Raw genomic sequence first — 21,547 nt, forward strand, 5'->3', positions numbered from 1 at the left:
TAATGATCACTGTCATCACGAAACACACTGCTTACAATTTAAAACAAGTTTAGAACAATTGCGCAAAGAGTAATACAATTTATCTTTTACATTCATAAATCTAAATGTACAGCACATGATATTTGTATATGTATGCATTGATATTCATATTTAAAAAAAAATAGAAATACGACGAACAACAGGAATGACACTATTCCGTCAGCTTATCTTCAACTTTCTCTTTAATAGCTAATTGTTTATTAAGGAGAGACATGAGCACTAGAATAGAAAGAAGCAAGAAAAATGCTGGAACAACTGACAGAATAAAAATATTCTGAGGAGTAGAATATTTAGTTCCTAGGTTCAGATGTCGTGTCGACCGCATGAAATTTAGAGTTCCTTGAGTTAAGACAGGTTATTAATTGCTGATTGATTATTCCAATCCGCCATATGTAATAGCCAAACAGTGAGTAAGAAAGAGACAAAAATAAGGCCGGATCTACAACAGATGTAGTAAGCTCTAAGCTTTAAAAAATTCACCAATTACAGTCAAGAATGAGGAGAATAATTGACTGTGATTGATCAATTTTTTAAGGCTTAGAGCTTACTACACCTATTGTAGGCCCGGCCTAAACAAAAGAAAAAGACAAAGTTATTCGAGACATGTGGTAGTGATGTAATGGTATTAGTATATAATGTATGTACACAATACCAGTTGGCTATTAATGCCGGATTGTTTTAACTCTTACTAGAAGAACTTTAGTGAGATTGGTCGGACACCTGTTGCACGCCAGCCGTGATTGGTCAAAGTTGACGGCGCGTAACACTCGTAAGGAAAGACAAGTGTGAGCCGTCGTTGAATGGTGACAGACGTCTATAACAGATCGGCAAGGAAAAAAATCCTCTTTCAGCGAAATACTTTGGCTATACCAAAATCAAACAAATCAACAAATTTTAATTATTTTTTTATATTATTGTAAAAATAATACTTAATAGTTTATAAAAAAATATTTTCATTATTTTAAACCAAACCAAGTGTGTCTCATTGATTTTTGAATACTGAAAACAATGTCGCAAGCATTTTCACCAGTACGTCAGGTTTCTGAAATAACTGAAGTTTATATAAGCAAAAAATGACTTTTTGCGACATTTGAGATCTTTTTTTTTGTAAAAAAGGTTAACGTTATCTGAAAATTCTGATCAGATATCAAATGTATTCATCCTTTATAAAATATATTTTTTTATTTTGATATTTTACTTTTTATTATGTTAAAAAGCATTTAAATAGAGTTTTGTTGAAATAGCAAATATTCCTATGATGTGATGAAGTCAATAATGTTGTGTATGTTAAATTCATAATTTGTAGTTTAAGACTATCAATACATATACATAGTGTAACTTATCGTGTGATAGATTCTACTAAATATGTATATTTACATTAGGGTGTCACATTTTAATTGCCCACCTTTTTTTGAAATCGAAAAATGTTTCAGACAAAAGTTGTTTGACCTAAAGAAGAATAAATAATGGTAAAATCAATTTTGGAAAAACAATTTTTTTTTCAAAAACATCTTTCTCAGAATCATTGCCATATGAGAAATACTTTCTAGCTTTAATTTTTCATAACATAGCTAAAAAGTAAGATATTAAAATAAAAAAGTGCATTTTATAGTGAGTTATAAAGGATTTATTACATTTAATGAGATTTTTCAAATAATTTTTTCAAAAAAAAAATCTCAAATATCCGTAAAAAAATCATTTTTTACACATTAAACTTTAATTATTTTAAAAATCTGATATGCTAATGAAAATTGGTTTACGGTATCGTTTTTAGTACTGAAAAATCTAAGAAAAACTTTGTCTGTTTTAAAATAATTTTTAGCTGTAAACTAGTGTTTGAAAATTATAAGCATATACGAAAATAATTCTTGCGTATTCTATTCGCAACATCACGTGCTCTTTTTTGTACGCTTTGCGTCAAATTTATTGTTCAATCAATAATCAATTTCAAGAGAGAAAAGATTCATTTTTTAAAAAAACTACAATTTTGAATTTTTTAAAAAATGTGCATTTTTTACTTTCTCAAATTTTGAGATATGGGGCTAATTTTTTAAAATATAAATACAATATCAGTAAAGGATGGACTGGATTGAATTTGACGAGGATCGGTGAAAGAGTTTATATTTTTTTATAAAAATTTTTTTAAAATATATGTGTAGGTGCTTTAACTTCCGTAAATTTAAAGGTATTGTATTGAATTTTTTTGCATGAATAGAGATTTTACATGCATTGATATTAGTAACACATTTACATGCATACACATTGATATTAGTTCAATAAAGTTTCTTTTATGAGAAAGACAAAATTCAACACAAAAAACTAATTTGCTCTGAAGAAGAGCTTTGTGAATAAAATGATAAGGAAACAATGAACAAATCTATTTTTTTAAACAATTATTCAATAGAATATATTTAATTATTTTGTTACTTTTCAATAAGACATATTTGAAGATGTGCGAGTCAGTATATGTTTACACACACAATTAAATTTACATATATCGTTTAATTGAAACAAATGTAACATTTGTCAAAATAATTCTAAAAGTAGCACATGTGATTAATTATCATTGATTAATAGTAATTTCGTCATTCCTCAAATTAATATACGATATTATAATTACATAGTTAAATTCTATAGTTGAAATATTATTTTAATATCTAAAATTGTATACAATAAAAGATATGAAAATAATATGTAAGGAATAGAAAACGTTTATATAAGTTTTTACGTTGGAAAAAATTAATAATGAAAAGTTAAGCACCTAATGTTATAATTTTATAAAACAAATAATAATCCTTAAGTAATCGCCAGTAATAATTAATAAAAATTTCATTCAAAGTTAAAAGTCGACCAGACTGGCAATCATTTATTATAAATAATTAGTTGAAATACAACGTTTCGGCTGTCATTGCAGCCCTTTTCACAAGTAAATCTATAAAAAGTTAAATAATTATATAAAATAATTATAATTTTAATTACACTTCATCGCTACAAATAATTATAGATTCAAAAACCAAAAATATGCTACATACCAAATTAATACAGTAAATCAAATTCACTGCAAACTACCGACAATATTAACCATTGTTTTGATGAACAATGTAAAACTGACAGAAGTAAGCAAAAAATAAATAGATGTTGACTGTTAGCAAGAATCTTAGTCACTACGCGTTAAGAAAATAGAGACAAAACTAATGTGTCTTTCGCAATTTAAAACGTCATAACAAAGTCAAGTAAATAAATAAGTAGGTAAATAATCTTCAGATAGCGACTCAGTGTCACTTTGTTTATTCAAATCCCTAGATTGTCTTTTAATATGTACCATTTCCGATATGATTCTTTTCTGAAGTTTCGGTTCTTCATCCAATATTTCCACATTGTTCCAATCGAAATCATGATGGTATTCTATTTTATGGGTGGAAATAATCCATAAACATATTATTATTATAGAATATTAAAAATGACAATTATTTTGCGATTACTGAAGAAAGCTTACAATTAGTATAGCTCAAAACGTTGAATTTTAGAAGTTTACAATTAAAGAATTAGATGTATATATTTAGAAGTGTACGATTAACGATATAACTGTAAAGTTTGAAAATTAAAAACTTACAATTCTGTGTAATTAACATGATGTGAAAAGCCTCCAATATCAATATTGACTAAAACACGACTGTTACTGTGTGTCAAATAGAAAGGTTAAAAAACTACTTATCAAACTACACGACTGAAAACAAACACCTTGTAAACATTTCAAATATTCGCTAACTCCTCCAAAATGTCAAAATAAGAGTCGTCCAACAATTTTGTGTCTGTAATATCGTTAATGCCTTGCTTTTGTTCCTTGATATGTATCATCTCAGAAATCAATCTCTTATGATAATTATATTCAGTGTTCAAAATTCTGATATTATCCCAATCGAAATTATGCTGTTGATTCACAATGTGCTCAGAAATCACCGCATGTTTGGACGATTCCAATTTAACATTATTTGTATGTTCTTTCAATCTAGTGCGTAATTGTCTCTTAGTTTGCCTCACATAGGAGGCTTCACATTCCTTGCAATTAATTTTATAGATGACATTGTTATTGTTGTTATAATTGTTTCTGTCTTTTTGAGCCTTGATAATAAATTTATTGAGATTGTTTTTACAACGGTAACCTACAGTAAATTCTGATTTTTTTAACTTTGATTCCACTAATTCGGAAATTTTGTTAATGTAAGGGATAACAAAAAACTTTTTGTCATCCTTATCAGTATTATTGTTAGTTTTCTTGTTTAATTTATTATTCATTATAGTTTTAATTCTATGGTTAATTTCTTTGAATATCAAATGTAGAGGGTATCCGTTGTCCAACAGTATGTTAATGCATAATTCTAAATTTTTTTTGTGATATCTAGGGTGAGACAGTAACATTGCTCTGTCTATAAGATTATAAATAGTTCCAATTTTGTGGCATATAAAGGATGGTTGGATAAAAAAGACAATATTCTACCTGAGCAGGTTATTTTTTGGAACCAATTTATGTATAGGATATTATCTATAACAATAATTTTTAAATCTAAAAAGCTGATGCTCCTGTTCACTTCGCATTCGACCGTGAACTGTAAGCGGTCATGATATCTGTTGAATTTATTTAGAATATTGTTTATTTCATTTTTTGTAGCAATCATAAAAATGTCATTTACATATGTATGATAAATTGGAATATTCACATCTGGTGTGCCCAGTATCGATTCCTCTAAATCTTGCATTATCATATTAGCGATTATAGGAGAAAGCGTTTAATTTTAGAAGTTTGCGACTAAAGAATTAAATGTATATTTTTAGAAGTGTACGACAAACGAATTAGATGTATAATGTTGCATTAAAATACGATCTCGATTAAAAAAATTTTTTATATTCATGATTTAATTAATGATTGCTCGTTTTAATTGGCCTAATTATAAAATAATAGTAATTTTAACATACTCGAGCTTAATGTAATATTTATTTTATTGATTGTATTGTTTATTGTTTTACATTAATTATTACACGCTGGCCTCAGAATGCGTTATCGTAATATTCCGTTTAGATATCATAGGTTTAACTTTGTATTTCTAAATCATTTTTTTGGAAGTAGATTACTTATTATTTGAAGCAATGGATTGACATGAATTACGGAATGATCAAAACGAAATCAAAGTTGAATTTTTTAAGGTATCGTAAATCTTTCGGAATCTTTCCAAATCACATAGAGAATGTTTGTAAAAATAAATGGAGTTTATTCCATTTTCGATCAAAGAAAAAACTAGACAGTGTGTTCTATAGGTTCAAAAAACAAATATTAAACATTGAAATTAGGGATATATATAGATTAATTTATTTATTACATAAAAAACTGTTAAATGAATCTAAGGTTTTATCATCCAACCTCCCTATGCAGGTAAGGTTTTCGATCAAAGAAAAAACTAGACAGTGTGTTCTATAGGTTCAAAAAACAAATATTAAACATTGAAATTAGGGATATATATAGATTAATTTATTTATTACATAAAAAACTGTTAAATGAATCTAAGGTTTTATCATCCAACCTCCCTATGCAGGTATGGAGAGAAATTTATATACATCACTCTTTTCATAGTTTGCATATTAGGTTACACCACACACATAAAAACAAATTTAAATGGTTAACACAAAAAAAAGTATGATCATTATAATGATCATACTTCTTTTGTGTTAACCATTTAATCAAGAGACACGGTAGTGTCTTGTGCTAAGTCCGAAAAAGAAAGAAAAAGACACGCCGTGTCTCTTTATGCGAGTCGAATAGTTGAGAGTACTCGATATTTTCAGTTCACATATAACCGTTGAATGGATTGAGTTATTTCTAGGCTCAATCGATAGCTTGAGTATGAATTATATAATGAAAGTGTCTTTATTTTTGCGTTACGTGCTCTCTAAACGAAGCTATTACGATACAAAGTTGAAATGTCAAAATTTTTCATTAAGAAACGTCGCGGCTCACATATGCGATGTACTCTTCATATAACTAACGCAAGAAGGCGCTAACGTTTTGTGATGTATTAATTTATTGATTACCTGGTTTTGACAATTCATTATTTAGTTTTGACAGGTATGGGTTAATATAATAAATTTGTTTGAGAAAAATAAAATTACAGACGTAATGTACAACTATTATTTTGCTATGGCTTGATGCAAGCAAATGAATCTGTGTGGAATCAGTTTCTGCAGAGAAAAAATAAGACATCAACAAGTCATGTTAATTTTTTTGGTTGTTCGATTATGTTTTAGAATCTGCTAAATGTAGATGTGATTGATATCATTATTATAAAATATGAAGAGATTGCTCCAGAGTAAGAATTTTTTGCTTTTATGTAATTAATATTTTTTAAATGCATGCTTTATTTTCCTCTTCCTGATATTTTGTTGCATGATATAATTATACTCATGCCAAATATTTATGTATATGAATAACTTTTTTTATATCAATTTATGTAGATAGATATTAAAAATTAGAAATTAAAAAAAATAAATGTATAGTACAAGAAAGAGTAATATCCCTAAAAAAATTACCTTTTTAAAAAAAGGTAAAAAAAGGTACTAAGTCCGCGTAATGTCTCTATAAAAACCTATCCTACAAAAATTAATAGTATAAAAAAATTATGCTAAGTAAAAATAAAAACTTTAATATTTTAATTTTATTTAATTAACTAAAAAGATTATATAAAATAATGTTTTAATTTCTTATATCCTACAAAAAATAATATTAAAAATTTGCAATAATTAGAAAAATAAAAAATAAAAAAAATAAAAATAAAAAATTAAAAAAATATATAGAAATTAAAAATTTAAAAAAAATTAAAAATTAAAAATTTTTTTTAAATTAAAAAATTAAAAAAACTTTGCACTGCGTAATTAAACAAACAATATGCTAAAATTAATGTATTTCTTCGCTTGAATGTCCTTCAATTAAAGTTTAGCAGTGCTAAGTTTTTAATTTTTTAATTTAAAAGATTAAAAAACTCTCGTTTTTTAATATTCCATCAAAAGTACAGAGTTTTACAACTGAATGAGAACTTTAGCTTACAAATAACGAACAAAAAACAAACGATTATCAAATTAATTAAATATGTCGAACATAACATATTTAAATTACCAGTCAATATACGGTTTACTGTTAGAAATAGAGTCATTCCTATCATTAACAAATTTGCCAATAATACGATTCGGAAATCACAAACAGATAAATCCTTAATTTATTTGACAACATTAACAAAAAATTTCATACGTGACAATCCTAACATTATTTTTATGAGAGCGGACAAGGGTAACGCAACAGTGGCAATGGACAAATATGTTTATATTTCTAAAATGGAAGAGTTGTTAAATGACATAAATACGTATTTAATAGTCAAAAAAGACCCGATTAAAAAAATGATTAGCGATTTACATAATTTACTCTCTGGATGGAAAAAGAATCGTTACATTTCGGACAACAGATATAGATCGTTGAATTATACAGGCGGAATATTACCGAGGGCTTATGGGCTCCCTAAAATACATAAGCCTGACTGCCCACTCCGTATCATTGTATCGTCACGGAATACTCCGTTGTATGATTTTGCGCGGTTTTTACACGACATCATCCATAAGTCACTTTCGCAAATTGCTAGCAACGTAGCGAATAGTTATGAATTGGTGAATAGGTTGAGGGACATTCAAATCGAGGATAGTCACAGGTTAATTTCCTTAGATGTAATATCGCTGTTTACTAATATTCCACTAGAGTCCGCGATAAACAGCATCGCGAATAGATGGAACTATATTGAGGAGAAATGTGACAAATTCCTCGAGATGAGTTTTTATGTGCTGTTAGATTTGTTCTTAACTCTACATATTTTTTGTTCAATAATACCTATTACCGGCAAACCTACGGTACACCTATGGGTTCGTCCTTATCACCAATCATCGCGGATATCATCCTCGAAGACTTGGAAACTAAAGCATTGAGTTTTATTCCAATTATTCCGCCTTTTTATGTTCTCTACGTTGACGACATTGCATTGGCGGTCTGTTCCTCCTTGTTCAATATTGTTTTAAGAAATTTTAACTCCATACATCCGAGATTACAGTTTACAATAGAGAAGGGGACTAACAATAGATTAAATTTTTTAGACGTCACTATTATCGTTAATAATAACAGAGTGGAATTCGATTGGTTTCACAAGCCCACTTTCTCGGGGAGGTATTTCAATTTTGAGTCACAGCATCCTCTTTGTCAGAAGAGGGGCGCTGTCATCGGTTTGATAGATAAAGCGTTTAGACTTTCTTATCCAAGGTTTCATCAAAAGAATCTAGACTTAGTGATCACAATTCTACTTGAAAATGGTTACCCATTGGATTTTATTTTCCGCGTGTTAAAAGATAGATTACATGTATTGATCTCGAAACCATTGAATAATAATTCTGATAAGATCGCTGTTAACACAGATTTAAATAACACAGAAAAAACAAAATATTTTAACATACCGTATATCTCACTGATTTCAGACCAGTTTAAATAAGCGATACGAGATCTAGATAAAAATATTGTACACGGGAGTTAATAAGTTGAGTAACTTAATTAAAACACACAAGGATTTGTTACCGAATGATTTACACAACAACGTGGTATATAAGATTTGTTGCAAAAATTGTGATGCGACTTATGTTGATCAGACTAGTAGACTTTTAAAGACTCGCATAAGTGAACATCGTAACCATATTAATAGAAATACTTTGCAACAATCTGTGATTACTGAACATAGATTGTCTAATCATAAGTTTGATTGGACTAATATTGAAATCTTGGATGAGGAACCTTATCTAAGTATGAGATTGATGTCGGAAATGATTTATATTAAAAAGCAAAAAAACAATCTAAATTTGCGGAGTGACACAGAACAATTAAATCAAGCCTATTTGCCGATACTAGAAAACATATATGACACGAGAATGCAGTGGTAGACACCGGTGGTTGATGTTTATTAGACCTTGTTTGTGTTTGACTAAGTGTTGACTTTCGAGTTCGACTTTTAACGTATTCGTAATGTGTCGTTTGAAGAGGGTACATCGTTGACAGCTCTCGGAGTATTCGTCCTTTCGGTGGGTGCCTCCTTTTTATTTGATCGAATAAACGAAGATAACATGGTTACTTAGATATTTTGCAATCTGTTAGTTTAGTGGAGTGCATGGAGATGCATTTTTCTATCGTTTGGTACCGATGGGAGGCTCCCTTGACGAGAGATCGATCCGCAGTATGCAGTCTTTAAACACACGAGATATTTTATTTTGTCGCAATAACATCGCGTTTGGCTCTATTGGTCGAGAGGAATCAAGTGGAGATTGTGGCTTTAAAAATTAAAAGAGCTGACTAAATAAGTATTCGCATTAATATTTTATTTTATTTTATTATATTGGAAGTATGTATTTTAAATAGTTTTATAATCTTATAATTTGTTTGACATTATTGTATCTGTTATATTTTCAAATTGTATGATTGTAGTCTCTGAGGATGGCCCGAAGTGGGACCGAAACGTCAGATAATTAAATTTATATTCAACTTTATGATTCATTCGTTACTTTAATTTAGTAATTTCTTTAATTTTATATTGCGTGTACGACCTCTACGCATGGTTCTTATTGGCCTTTTAACTGTTTATATTTTCAATACGTAGAACCTTTATATACGAGTATTTATTATTAATTTTTTATTTTTTAATTTTTTAAAAATTTTTAATTTCTATATATTTTTTTCAATTTTTTAATTTTTATTTTTTTTTATTTTTAATTTTTTTAATTATTGCAAATTTTTAATATTATTTTTTGTAGGATGTAGAAAATTAAAAAATTATTTTATATAATCTTTTTGGTTAATTAAATAAAATTAAAATATTTTAAAGTTTTTATTTTTAAAGCCACAATCTCCACTTGATTCCTCTCGACCAATAGAGCCAAACGCGATGTTATTGCGACAGTTATGAAAGAAAGAACATCTGAATTCTCGCCTATTTCTTTACAGGGGATGTTAAGAGAAGGAACCAGGGGAATTTTTGAGATCCCAACCATAGGATTCAAATTCCTTTTTCAGATGTTCTTTCTTTTATAACTGTCGCAATAACATCGCGTTTGGCTCTATTGGTCGAGAGGAATCAAGTGGAGATTGTGGCTTTAAAAATTAAAAGAGCTGACCCAATAAGTATTTTTATTTTTACTTAGCATAATTTTTTTATATTATTAATTTTGTAGGATAGGTTTTCATAGGGACATTACACGGACTTAGCACCTTTTTTTACCTTTTTTTAAAAAAGTTATGTATACATAAGAAACATTCAACCGATTAAAATTGGTTATACGGTCAGGAATAATGACATAGCGCAATTAGATGGAAACATAGTGAATTTACTTGATAACAACACTAAAATTAATACTGTCTTATACTGCCATGATAATCCCGACATTCTATTTATTAGAACAGACAAAGGAAATGTTACTGTGGCCATGAGTAAAGAATATTACAGGAAAAATGGAGAATGTTTTAAAAGACAAAGATACGTACTCTATTATCAAACGTAACTCATCCCAAAAGATAGAAGGAGATCTTAATAATTAAAAATTTGTGATTAAATTTTTCTGAAAGGCTTCAGTGCAACCAAAATAAAAATTGAGCTAGATTCAACGTTAGGGAACTTCTCTCTATCGAATAGAATGGTTAAACATTAAGTTATTAAATTTAAAATAGCTCGAACGAACACCATCGCAGTACCTATACGGCAAAGAAATATTGCAGCAACATTGTAAAAATATTTCTTTGCAAGATTGCAACATTGCAGAAATGTTGTTGCAATACTGCAGTAACAGTAAAATGTCCGCTTGTGGAAATATTGCAATACAATATTGCAGCAATATTGAATAAATATAATACTGCAGTAATATTGCAATACAAAACTGCAACAATAATGCAATGTAATATGTAGTATAATGCTTTGTAATATCATAATAATTGTTATTTTCCGATAGTAGTTTCCGATTACATTGTACGAAAGACCATTTTAGTTCGATGATCTTATTTCTCACTATAACAATAAGATTTAAATTTGTTAGCCCAGCAAACACAATATATAAATGTTATATACTCAAGCATCTTACATGTAACGTATATGTTAGTTGTAATTTCCCACTTATAGATGTAACATTTTTTATATTACATATATTACATTGTAGTTATATTGTCATTATATCCCAAGATAACACTGACGTATCAATATATCAATGTGCTATTTGGTGTATAATTACAATATAACTACAATGTAATATATGTTATATTAAAATGTTACATCTATGAGTGGGAAATTACAACTAACATGGATGTTACATGTAACGTACACATTATATTACCTGTTATATTCCGTTTTATTATAACAATGTAACAATTATATATCGGTGTTTGCTGGGAGGTTTCATACAGTACCGAAAGAGTGCAGAAACATTGCATAGATCTTACATTGAAACATTGTAATATTGCATTTTAGTTGCGAAATATTGCTGCAAGATTGCTGCAACAATTAGATGGCCGTTTTTTGTAATATTGCAATGAAATATTATAGTAACATTGTAATGTAATTTTTATAATAAATAGTAAACAATTGCAGACTTAATAATTTATTTCACAAAATTAAAAATTTTGTTTTTAAAATAAGTATGTAAAGAAAATGAGTGTATAATAAAATAAGTATGTTAGATTAGATTTATGAACCATCAGAAATGATCGAAAAAAATCTACAAAAGCGTTTTGACAGGTAGTGGAGTGAAAGTGAATAAGGTAGCAGATATTTTTTCGCATATCAATGAAATGTGCGCAATATCTTACATGAACATTTAGGTATAATAAAGCCGTGGGTTAGATAAGTGTCGCGTTTGCTCACACCTGAGTAAAAACAATGTTAAAAAGATGTTTCAACCAATTATTTGACCAAGCTCCAATTGCTTGCCCACTCACCATACTTGCCAGATTTAGCCTCAAGCAATTTTGTGGCTCGATGAAAAAAGATTTGCAAGCAGCAATGAAGTTACCGACGCTGGAAATGTCTATTTTGAGGACCTTGACAATCGACCTATAAGTCTGACATAATTGCTCTAGAACATCGTTAGGAGAAGTGTATCGAGCTAAATGAAGATTATATTGAGAAATAAAAAAAATTAATTTAAAAAATTTGTTTTCTTATTCAGGCTCAGAACTTTTCACCCTATTCTCGTATATGAATATATTTTTATATTATCTAACATATATAATAATATATAATTCAAAATAATATAAAATATTAAAAATTAAGATTTGCGAACTATTATTAAAAAAAATTGTCCAAATTGAAATTTGCACATTGCTTTTATGCCATATTAATTCAATTATGGTTTCCTCATAGAGGAAGCTTAACTTGTACATTGATTAAAATTTAATTCCACTCATTAAGATTCCTCTATGAGAAAGCAAAATTATGATCCTCTTCAATTATTGCTTCCTCATAGAGAAATTATAATCAGTAAAATTAAATTTTGATCAATCAATGTGCAAGTTAAGTTTCCTCTATTAGGAAGCCACAATTGAATTAATATGGCAAAGAGCAATGTGCAAATTTCAATTTACACAATTTTTTTATTTAATTTTTTTTAATTATCTTAATTACGGAAATAATAAGCTCTAGATAAGTTAAAAGAATGTAAAATCATAAAATATATTTTTTAATTTTCGGTATTTTTTAAAAATTTAATTAAGAAAAAATTTTTTAAAAAATTAATAATTTTATAATAAAGTTCAAATTTTCATTTTTTTTACATATAGTAACAATTTTTGAAAAATTAGATAGATATATGTGCATGTGTGTATATATGTACCTACTCTCCTATATTTATTTCAAAAATTTGAAAATTTTTATTTTTTTGAAAATTGAAAATTTTATAATTCACCCATTCATGTTAAATTTAACACCAAATATCCTTTAGTTATACTTTATTCATGAAAAAAGATTTGCTCAATATTTTTAAATTTGCGAAAAATAAAAATGCATATTTCTTAAAAATTTAAAATTTTATAAAAAATAAACTCTTTTACGGATTGTCGCCAAACTCAATACCAACTCTTCTTAAATGATAGTCTATTTATGTAATAAAAATTATCCACATATCTTAAAATTTATAAAAGTTAGAGCAACAGAAGTCATTTTTTAAAAAATTCAAAATTTTATAAAAAATAAACTCTTTTACCGAATCTCGTCAAATTTAATACCAACCATCCTTTGATGATAGTCTATTTATATTAAAAAATTTATCAAGATATTTTTTTTATTTACGAAAGTTAGAGCAACCACGGACATTTCTAAAAAAAATCCAAATTTTATAAAAAATGAAATACTTTATAAATTTTTCTAGAAATTACAGTAAATAAAAGTGTAATTTTACTTTACTTGTATGCCAAATTAGAGCGCTGCAAGTCAAATACTTTTTGAGATATTTAAAATCTACACACGAATATGGGTGTGCACATCCGTACATACATATCCATTTTTTAAGAATGTGATTTTTCGATGTTTTGGAACATTCTAAACACATTGGTATAGAAATCTAAAAAAAATTTTTTTTTACCAAAACAAACCTTCCTCTATGAGGAAATAAAATATCAAAATAATTTGTAGATTTATAAAATGTGCACGTCTTAATATGATTCGGGCTGTTTTTATATTTTTCTTTGTCTAGTTAAATCTGAGTCTATTTTAGGCTATAATTATAAGAAATTTATGCTCAGATTATGAAAAATTTCTTTCAAATTATATATATATATCTTGTAAGCTATAAAATATATATACTGTGCGAAAGATATCCTAACTGCATTTTATCGATTATAAATTGATGATATTTAAGTACTTGGTTATATTGATAATTATATTGATTTTATATTTGTTTTACAGTGTTTAACAATTTGTTAATAGTGGTTAACATTTTTTAAAATTTACGTTTGTTGCATACATTTGGATATTTTTTAAGTACTTGATGTGCTATTTTTTTTTAGAAACTTTTTTAATTTTTTTGCGAAGGATTGATAGTGTAATCGCGTTTTAATTATTGGATAATTGGTTAAGTGAGAAATAATAATTTTAAAATAATAGAAAGTGCCTTATTTAATCAAAATAGCACAATCATATAATTAATGCGTTATTAGATATGATAGAAGATTGAGAAAGTTATTTTATAGAAATAATTCGTAACCGTAACAATTTTTTTTTAATATTATTTTGTTACTCGTTACAAATTTTTTAAAAAAGTAATTTATCATCGCTATTGAAAATTATACCAATTTGTTACAATTCCTTACATTTTTTTAATATTAATACACTCAAAATTTATATTTTATAATAATTTAAAGTTATTTAAAATATAAAGGCGATATAATAATTTTGATAGTAATAACATTATTAATTAAGAGTTTAACAAGGCTCTGTCATATAAATATAAATTTAAAGTATAAGACAGGCAATAAGAGCCGATCGCGGAAGACAGTGCGTTATCCTAACAAAACTAAATTTTTTCGTTAGAATTAAATATCTGTGCACAAGGCACCAAATTTTACTTGGTCACTGCCAAGATTTTTTAAAATATGAAATAATCTCATCTTTGAGATTTAATTTCAATAATCCTTTAACCCCCCTATGGAAATAAATAAATGCAAGAGAAAAATATAGATCCGAAAGTCGCTGAATCGGGAATCGAACCCGAGACCTTTCGCTTGCCGGGCGACTGCTCTTCCAACTGAGCTATTCAGATCCTTTCGAACATTATTAATATTTGAATTCATAATAATTTTGATAATAATATAATTTGAATAAAGAAATTTTAAAAAGTTGCAAGAAAATTAAAAAAATATATTAATGCTGTAAATTTAATTAAAAAAAAAGTTTTTAAAAATTATTTTTGTATTGTTAGTTTTTTTATTAGAAGAAATTTGTAAACATAATTGTTTCTTTCACATTTTAATTTTATTTTAACTACAATTTTCAACTTTTGATATGCTAATTTTTTATAATCTCGAATTCTTGAACAATATGAATTATCTTTCTAACTAAATGCTTCTTATAAAAGAGAGAGAATTACGATATCAAACAAGTTTTCAGCAATTTTTATATATTATTTCATTTCAACGTTCTTTGGTATATATAACATGAGTTTTCAGTTTTGTATATATGTAAAATATTATTGACGCCAGGTACTACCGTCTTTTTTTAGTAGCATTGGCATTTAAAAAATAATCAAGTATAAAAATTTCCAACATGTTTCAACTTCAACTATCAACTATAATCAATCAATCGATCAATATTTTCATAAAGATGCTTATGCTACTCAATGGTGGTCATGTATTGTAAATTAAAGTAAATTTTAATTAATAATTTAAGTTTTTAATTAATAATTTAAGTTTTTAATTAATAATTTGATTACTTTCTGCTGAAACAATTGCAGTTTATACCATTCGAGAATATTCCAAAATGCAAAATAAATAAACGTCAAATCTAATTTTATATTATAATTTATTTGTCTCGCACAGCGCAGCATAATAGACACTTTCATAATGATATTGATTAATTACTTTGGCAATTGAAGTTGAAATATGTCACAAATTTTTATTTGAATCATTTCATAAAATGTCTTTAGTTCTCGCATCTATTATTTGTAAAAAGAATATATCAATGCAATACGTAGGAAAGTGGAAAAATATATAATGATAATAATTTTATACACATGTTATATAATGACAATGCTATTATTTTATACGATAATCATAATATTACAAAAAGGAGGCTCCAACACTTTTTTCACTTATTAAGCTGCCATTAGAGAAAGTAGTTTTAAAACATCCTATATGTACAAGGTGTGTCATTTGTCCCAGGTAAATATCTCGAAAAACATAGAATGTACATAAAAACGTTTAAAAAATTGTAAGATTTCGAGGGAGACATCTAAGCATAATCTTTTTCCAAGTGAAAGCATTTTTGAGATTTTATCATTATATTTTTAAAATAAAACTACAATAATTTTGCATGCATAAAGGCACAATTAAATTCTGCAATCAAAACCCTAACATTTTATTTACTAGAGCAGATAAAGGCAATATTACGGTCGCATTAGATAAAGAATTTTATATAAAAAAAGTTGAAAGTCTTTTAAAAGACGATTCTACGTATACCATAGTCAAAAATAATCCATCAACAAAAATAGAAAAAGAACTTAATAATTTAAAAAAAAAAATGGTTAAAAAAAGATATCATCAACAAGAAGGAATATTATTATTTATTTTCTAGTGATTCCCTTCTCCCCAAAGCCTATGGGCTTCCCAAGGTCCATAAGGAAAATATTCCTTTTAGATTAATAGTTTCCTCAATAAATACTTCTTTATATAATATTGTTTTCTTTTTTCATAAAATTTTAAAAGATAGTCTTCCTAGAGCTGACAGTTTTGTGAATAACAGTTTTGATTTATGCAACATTTTATCAGGAAAAATACTAAAATATTCCGATACAATAATTTCACTGGATGTTGTTTCATTATTTACTAATGTTTCCATAGATCTTGCATTAAACGGTATCAATAGTAGATGGCATTTTATAGAGTCACACACTAAGATTCCCAAAAATGATTTCATAAGTATGATAAAATTTATATTAACTTCTACATTTTTTACTTTCAATAACATAACTTATAAACAAATTTATGGGACTCCTATGGGCTCCCCACTTTCTTCGATCATTGCTGATATAGTCATGCAGGACTTGGAAACATTGGTAATTAGTAATTTAAATTGCGAACTGTCTTTTTATTTCCGTTATGTAGATGAGATTATTTTATGCACTTCCGTTGACAATATTACATATGTTTTGAACGAATTCAACAATTATAACGATAGACTAAAATTTACATTAGAAAAAGAGGATAATCGGTGTATAAGCTTTTTAGACATAATGATCAAAGTAATAGATAATAAAATTTATTTAGATTGGTATCACAAAAAGACATTCTCAGGTAGATTACTCTCATTTTTTTCAAATCATCTGACTTGTCATAAAATAGGAACGATTTATAGCTTGGTAGATAGAGCTATATTGCTATCACATTCCCAATTTCACAAAAAAATATTCTTCTTCTGGTGCCGTCTCCTTACAAAAGGTTGGTGACCATCATGTGATACTCTTCTTTATTTTGCGCGCATCGGATCAACGTAGCCGCACTGGAGATGCCGAACCACTGTCGCAGGTTTCGCAACCACGAGAGCTTTTTCCGACCAATTCCGCGTCTTCCTTCCACTTTGCCTTCAATGATGAGTTGTAGAAAGCTATACTTATTGTTTCGGACCGAACCACTGTCGCAGGTTTCGCAACCACGAGAGCTTTTTCCGACCAATTCCGCGTCTTCCTTCCACTTTGCCTTCAATGATGAGTTGTAGAAAGCTATTGTTTCGGAATATGTGGCCGAAGTATGCAGCTTTTCTACGCTTTACTGTTGTTAGGACTTCGCGTGTCCTCCCGGCGCGGCGGAGCACTTCGATGTTGGTGACGCGGCCCACCCATGGGATTCTCAACATTCTGCGGTGCAGCCACATCTCAAACGCTTCCAATTTGTTCATTGAAGTAACTTTCAGCGACCAGCCCTCCACCCCGTAAAGCAGTACCGGCCACACATAGCATCTCACTATACGCCATCGAGTTTCAAGCGGAAGACCACGATCGCAGATGAGACTTCTCATTCTCTGGAATACTCCTCTCGCCACCTCGATCCTGATTTTAATTTCCGCATCGGGGTTCCATTCCTCATTCAACCAGCAGCCGAGGTATTTGACTCTTGGTACCCTTTCAATCCGCTCTCCATCCAAGGTGATTGTTGCATTGTCTATTTTGCTCTTGCTGGACTACTAAGATCTTTGTCTTTTGGATATTCATCTTAAGTCCAAATTTTTTACTCTCCTCGTTGATCTTGTCCATAAGCCATTGTAGATCCTCTATATTGTCAGCAACGACCGCGGTATCATCCGCGTAGCGGATGTTGTTAATTCGCTGGCCGTTGATCTTTATTCCTTTGTCTTCTTCTAAGGCATTTCGGAATATGGTTTTAGAGTATAGGTTGAAGAGAACCGGTGATAGAATGCATCCTTGTCTCACCCCTTTCAAAATCTCAATCTCTTCAGAGTGGCGGTCTCCTATCCTGATCCGGGCTCTTTGCTTCCAGTATAGCCTCTTTATGATGTTTATGTCTCTACTGTCCAGCCCGACGCGCTTGAGTTGGCTGATGTCATGCTTCACGTTGTCGAAGGCTTTCTCATAATCGATAAAGCAAATAAAGACACTTTTCTGTTGGTCCAAGCATTTCTGAACAAGGACCTGCATCGAGAACAGAGCCTCTCTTGTCCCTAAACCGTTCCTGAATCCAAATTGAGTTTCCCCAATATTCTCATCTATTTTCATCCTTAATCGAGTGTGCAGGATTCTTAAGAATACTTTCAATGCGTGGCTCATGAGGCTGATAAGCCTATAATCCTTGCATTGTTTCGCATTTGATTTTTTGGGTAAGCTGATGAAGGTGGATACTAGCCAGTCTCTAGGAATGTTCCCTGTTGTGTAAATGTTGTTAAATATTTTCAAAAGAATGTCGCTGTTATCAATGTCAATCAGCCTGAGTAATTCCGCGTGCACTTTATCCGGTCCAACTGCCTTCCCTGTTTTTGTTTGGCTTAAGGCTTTTCTCACTTCGTCCTTGATTATTTCTGGACTTTCCAATTCTTCATCAGTGTTGTCGGTCTCCGAACGATCATCGTTGAAGAGGTCTGTGATGTAGTCTCTCCAAACTTTTGTTTGTTCTTCCTTGTCCACAACCAGTTTGTTGTTGTTATTAACTAACTTTGCAACAGCTCTTTTCCGGGTGGTATTTGTCATCTCCTTCACTCTTTTGTGGAGGTTAAAGTTGTCATGTCTTTTTTCAAGCTCTTCTATCTCTTGACATTTTGCACTGATCCATGCTTCCTTTGCTTCCCTAATCTTCCTCTTGATGGTTCTCTAGATGTTCCTATATGTTGTTTCATCGTTTTTGTTTCTTCTACGTTGTTCCATTAAGTCCAGGATTTCGCTAGTCATCCATTCCTTCTTCCCCTCATTTAACTCGTGCCCTAACTGTTCCTCTGCTGTTTCCCCGATTACCTTTTTCAGTTGATTCCAGGTTTCCTCCACATTGAGTTTAGAGCAAGCGTTTAGTGCCGCAATTTTTCTGTTCAGGGTACCCGAACAGTTGTCCCTAGTCTTGGGGTTCTTCAGACTTTTGATATTGATTCTTTTAGCCATCTGCTTTCGTCTCTGCACTTTCAGACGCAGATGGATCTTCGTCACAACTGGATTGTGATCTGAATTGATGTCCGCACCCGGGTACGTTTTTACGCTCTTGACACAGTTTCGAAAACGACTATTGATCATGATGTAGTCGATCTGGTTCCTGATTCTCACGTTGTTCTGAGCATCGTCGAGTGGGGATCGCCAAGTGTATAGGTGACGAGGTGGGAGTTAGAACCATGTGTTTGCGATGATCAGCTTCTTCTCCTGACAAAACTGCAACAGCCTGTCTCTTCTTTCGTTTCTTTGCCCTAGTCCATGGGGGTCCACAGTCTTATCAACCCGTCCTCTGTCGATTTTAGCATTTAGATCACCCATTACTATATTAATGTCTTGATCATTAAGCGCTCTCACCAGGTTATCTATTTGTTCGTAGAATTTTTCAATTTCTTCCTGTGGTTTGTCCTGTGTTGGTGCATAAATCTGGATCAGGTTAATGTTTTTGGGGTGCCCTTTTAACTGAAGAAGCATGCAGCGTTCTGAGACCGGAACGAAGAAGGTGACACACTTGACCAGTCGCTGCGACACAAGGATGGCCACTTCATGCCTATGATTGGTGTTTTCTTCGGGGCTTCCAGAGTAGTACAGAGTCGTTCCATCCGTTCTGAGTTGCCCGTCATCAGGCCATCGGATCTCACACATTCCTAGAATGTCGAGATTCATTCTTTGCATTTCTAAGCACGCGTTCCTTAGTTTTCCCGCCTGAAATAGAGTCCGGACATTCCACGTCGCTATCCTAAGCGGTTTGTTCTTTTTGTATTTGTTAACCAGTCGCATACTTTCCAGATGAGGCCTGGTTTCCGCCTCTTTTTGGCCGGTCGCACATTTCACACCTCGAACAAAAAAATATAGAGAAAGCTATTAATATTTTGCTATCCAATGGTTATCCTCTTGACTTTATTTTCATAGAAATAAAACGCAGATTGAAACATCTTTCAACGAAGAAATTTAACAAGTCTAACAACAACAATATAATATATACTAATAACACAAATACGAACATTAAATATTTTGTCATACCATATATAGAATCAATTTCTGATAAAGTCGCTTCAGCAATAAGAAGACCTGACGTAGTGGTTGGATATCATTGCATTAAAAAATTGAATGACTTCATAAGGGTTCAAAAGGACAGAAATGATTGTCCCACGAATTCTAATGTTATTTATAGATTGAATTGCAATGATTGTGACGCCACATATGTCGGACAGACAAAAAGACAGTTAGGAACGAGACTCAAAAAACATAAAAATAATATTAAATTAGACTCTGCTAAACATTCGGTTGTCACGGAATACATTCTAAATGAACAGCATACATTTGACTGGGATAACACTAAGATTATGGATCATGAAAAGAATTACCATAAAAGGCTAATATCTGAAATGATCCACATTAAAGAACAGAAAAATGGAATTAATTTAAACAGAGACACCGAATTGCTAGACAGTAGTTATTTTGACATACTTAAAAAATTAGCTGAATCATAGTTTAGAAAAAACATTGGTAATAAATAAATACATCACGCTCTCTACCTTGACATTTGTTATCTAGACTTCGCAACACACACTTGAAATGTCGAGAAGAAGAACTTGTTAAAATGATAATGTAAGTTGAAAGATTTTTTAATTTTCTCTGATATTAATTTAATTCGCGTAAAATATCCACAGCATGATTAAATGTCGCAAAACTTAGAATCTTAGACCAATCGTCTTACTCATCTATTGGTCATCAGCGAAGAATCGTTTAACTTTGTATTTTAATATTTAATCAACTTTGTATTTTAATATTTAACTTTGTATTTTAATATTTGATTTTTATGTATTGAAAAAAACTGTAGTGCAGTCAAAACGTTTACGCTGTATATTGTATGTTTTTCTAACGGAATGAGAATTTAATTATTTAATTATTAATAAATCTTTAGATCTTATTTAATTGCTCGTTTAGTTGGCCTACAATATTTACCTTTTTTTAAATCTACAATAATTTTCTTACATAAATCAATCCCTCAAACAACTATTTGTTGTGTAAACAAGATGCTTGTTGCATT

The 21,547-nt window shown here is 29.7% G+C and overlaps 2 protein-coding genes across 2 annotated transcripts; both read right to left on the reverse strand.

The window, feature by feature from the left end:
• Positions 1 to 17,281: 17,281 nt before the first annotated feature.
• LOC146719753 (uncharacterized) lies at positions 17,282 to 17,867 on the reverse strand. The gene is made up of 2 exons (XM_085489575.1): positions 17,622 to 17,867; positions 17,282 to 17,548 (listed from the first exon to the last, which is right to left on the reverse strand). Exons 1-2 carry the CDS (start codon positions 17,865 to 17,867, stop codon positions 17,282 to 17,284), a joined length of 513 nt encoding a protein of 170 aa, XP_085345701.1.
• Positions 17,868 to 19,668: 1,801 nt separating this feature from the next.
• On the reverse strand, positions 19,669 to 20,274 carry LOC146719754 (protein CFDP2-like). The gene has a single exon (XM_085489576.1). It carries the CDS (start codon positions 20,272 to 20,274, stop codon positions 19,669 to 19,671), a length of 606 nt encoding a protein of 201 aa, XP_085345702.1.
• Positions 20,275 to 21,547: the final 1,273 nt, after the last annotated feature.

Source organism: Nylanderia fulva, unplaced genomic scaffold (genome assembly GCF_048542155.1).
Source record: "Nylanderia fulva isolate GAGA-0341 unplaced genomic scaffold, ASM4854215v1 Scaffold88, whole genome shotgun sequence".
NCBI lineage: Eukaryota > Metazoa > Arthropoda > Insecta > Hymenoptera > Formicidae > Nylanderia > Nylanderia fulva.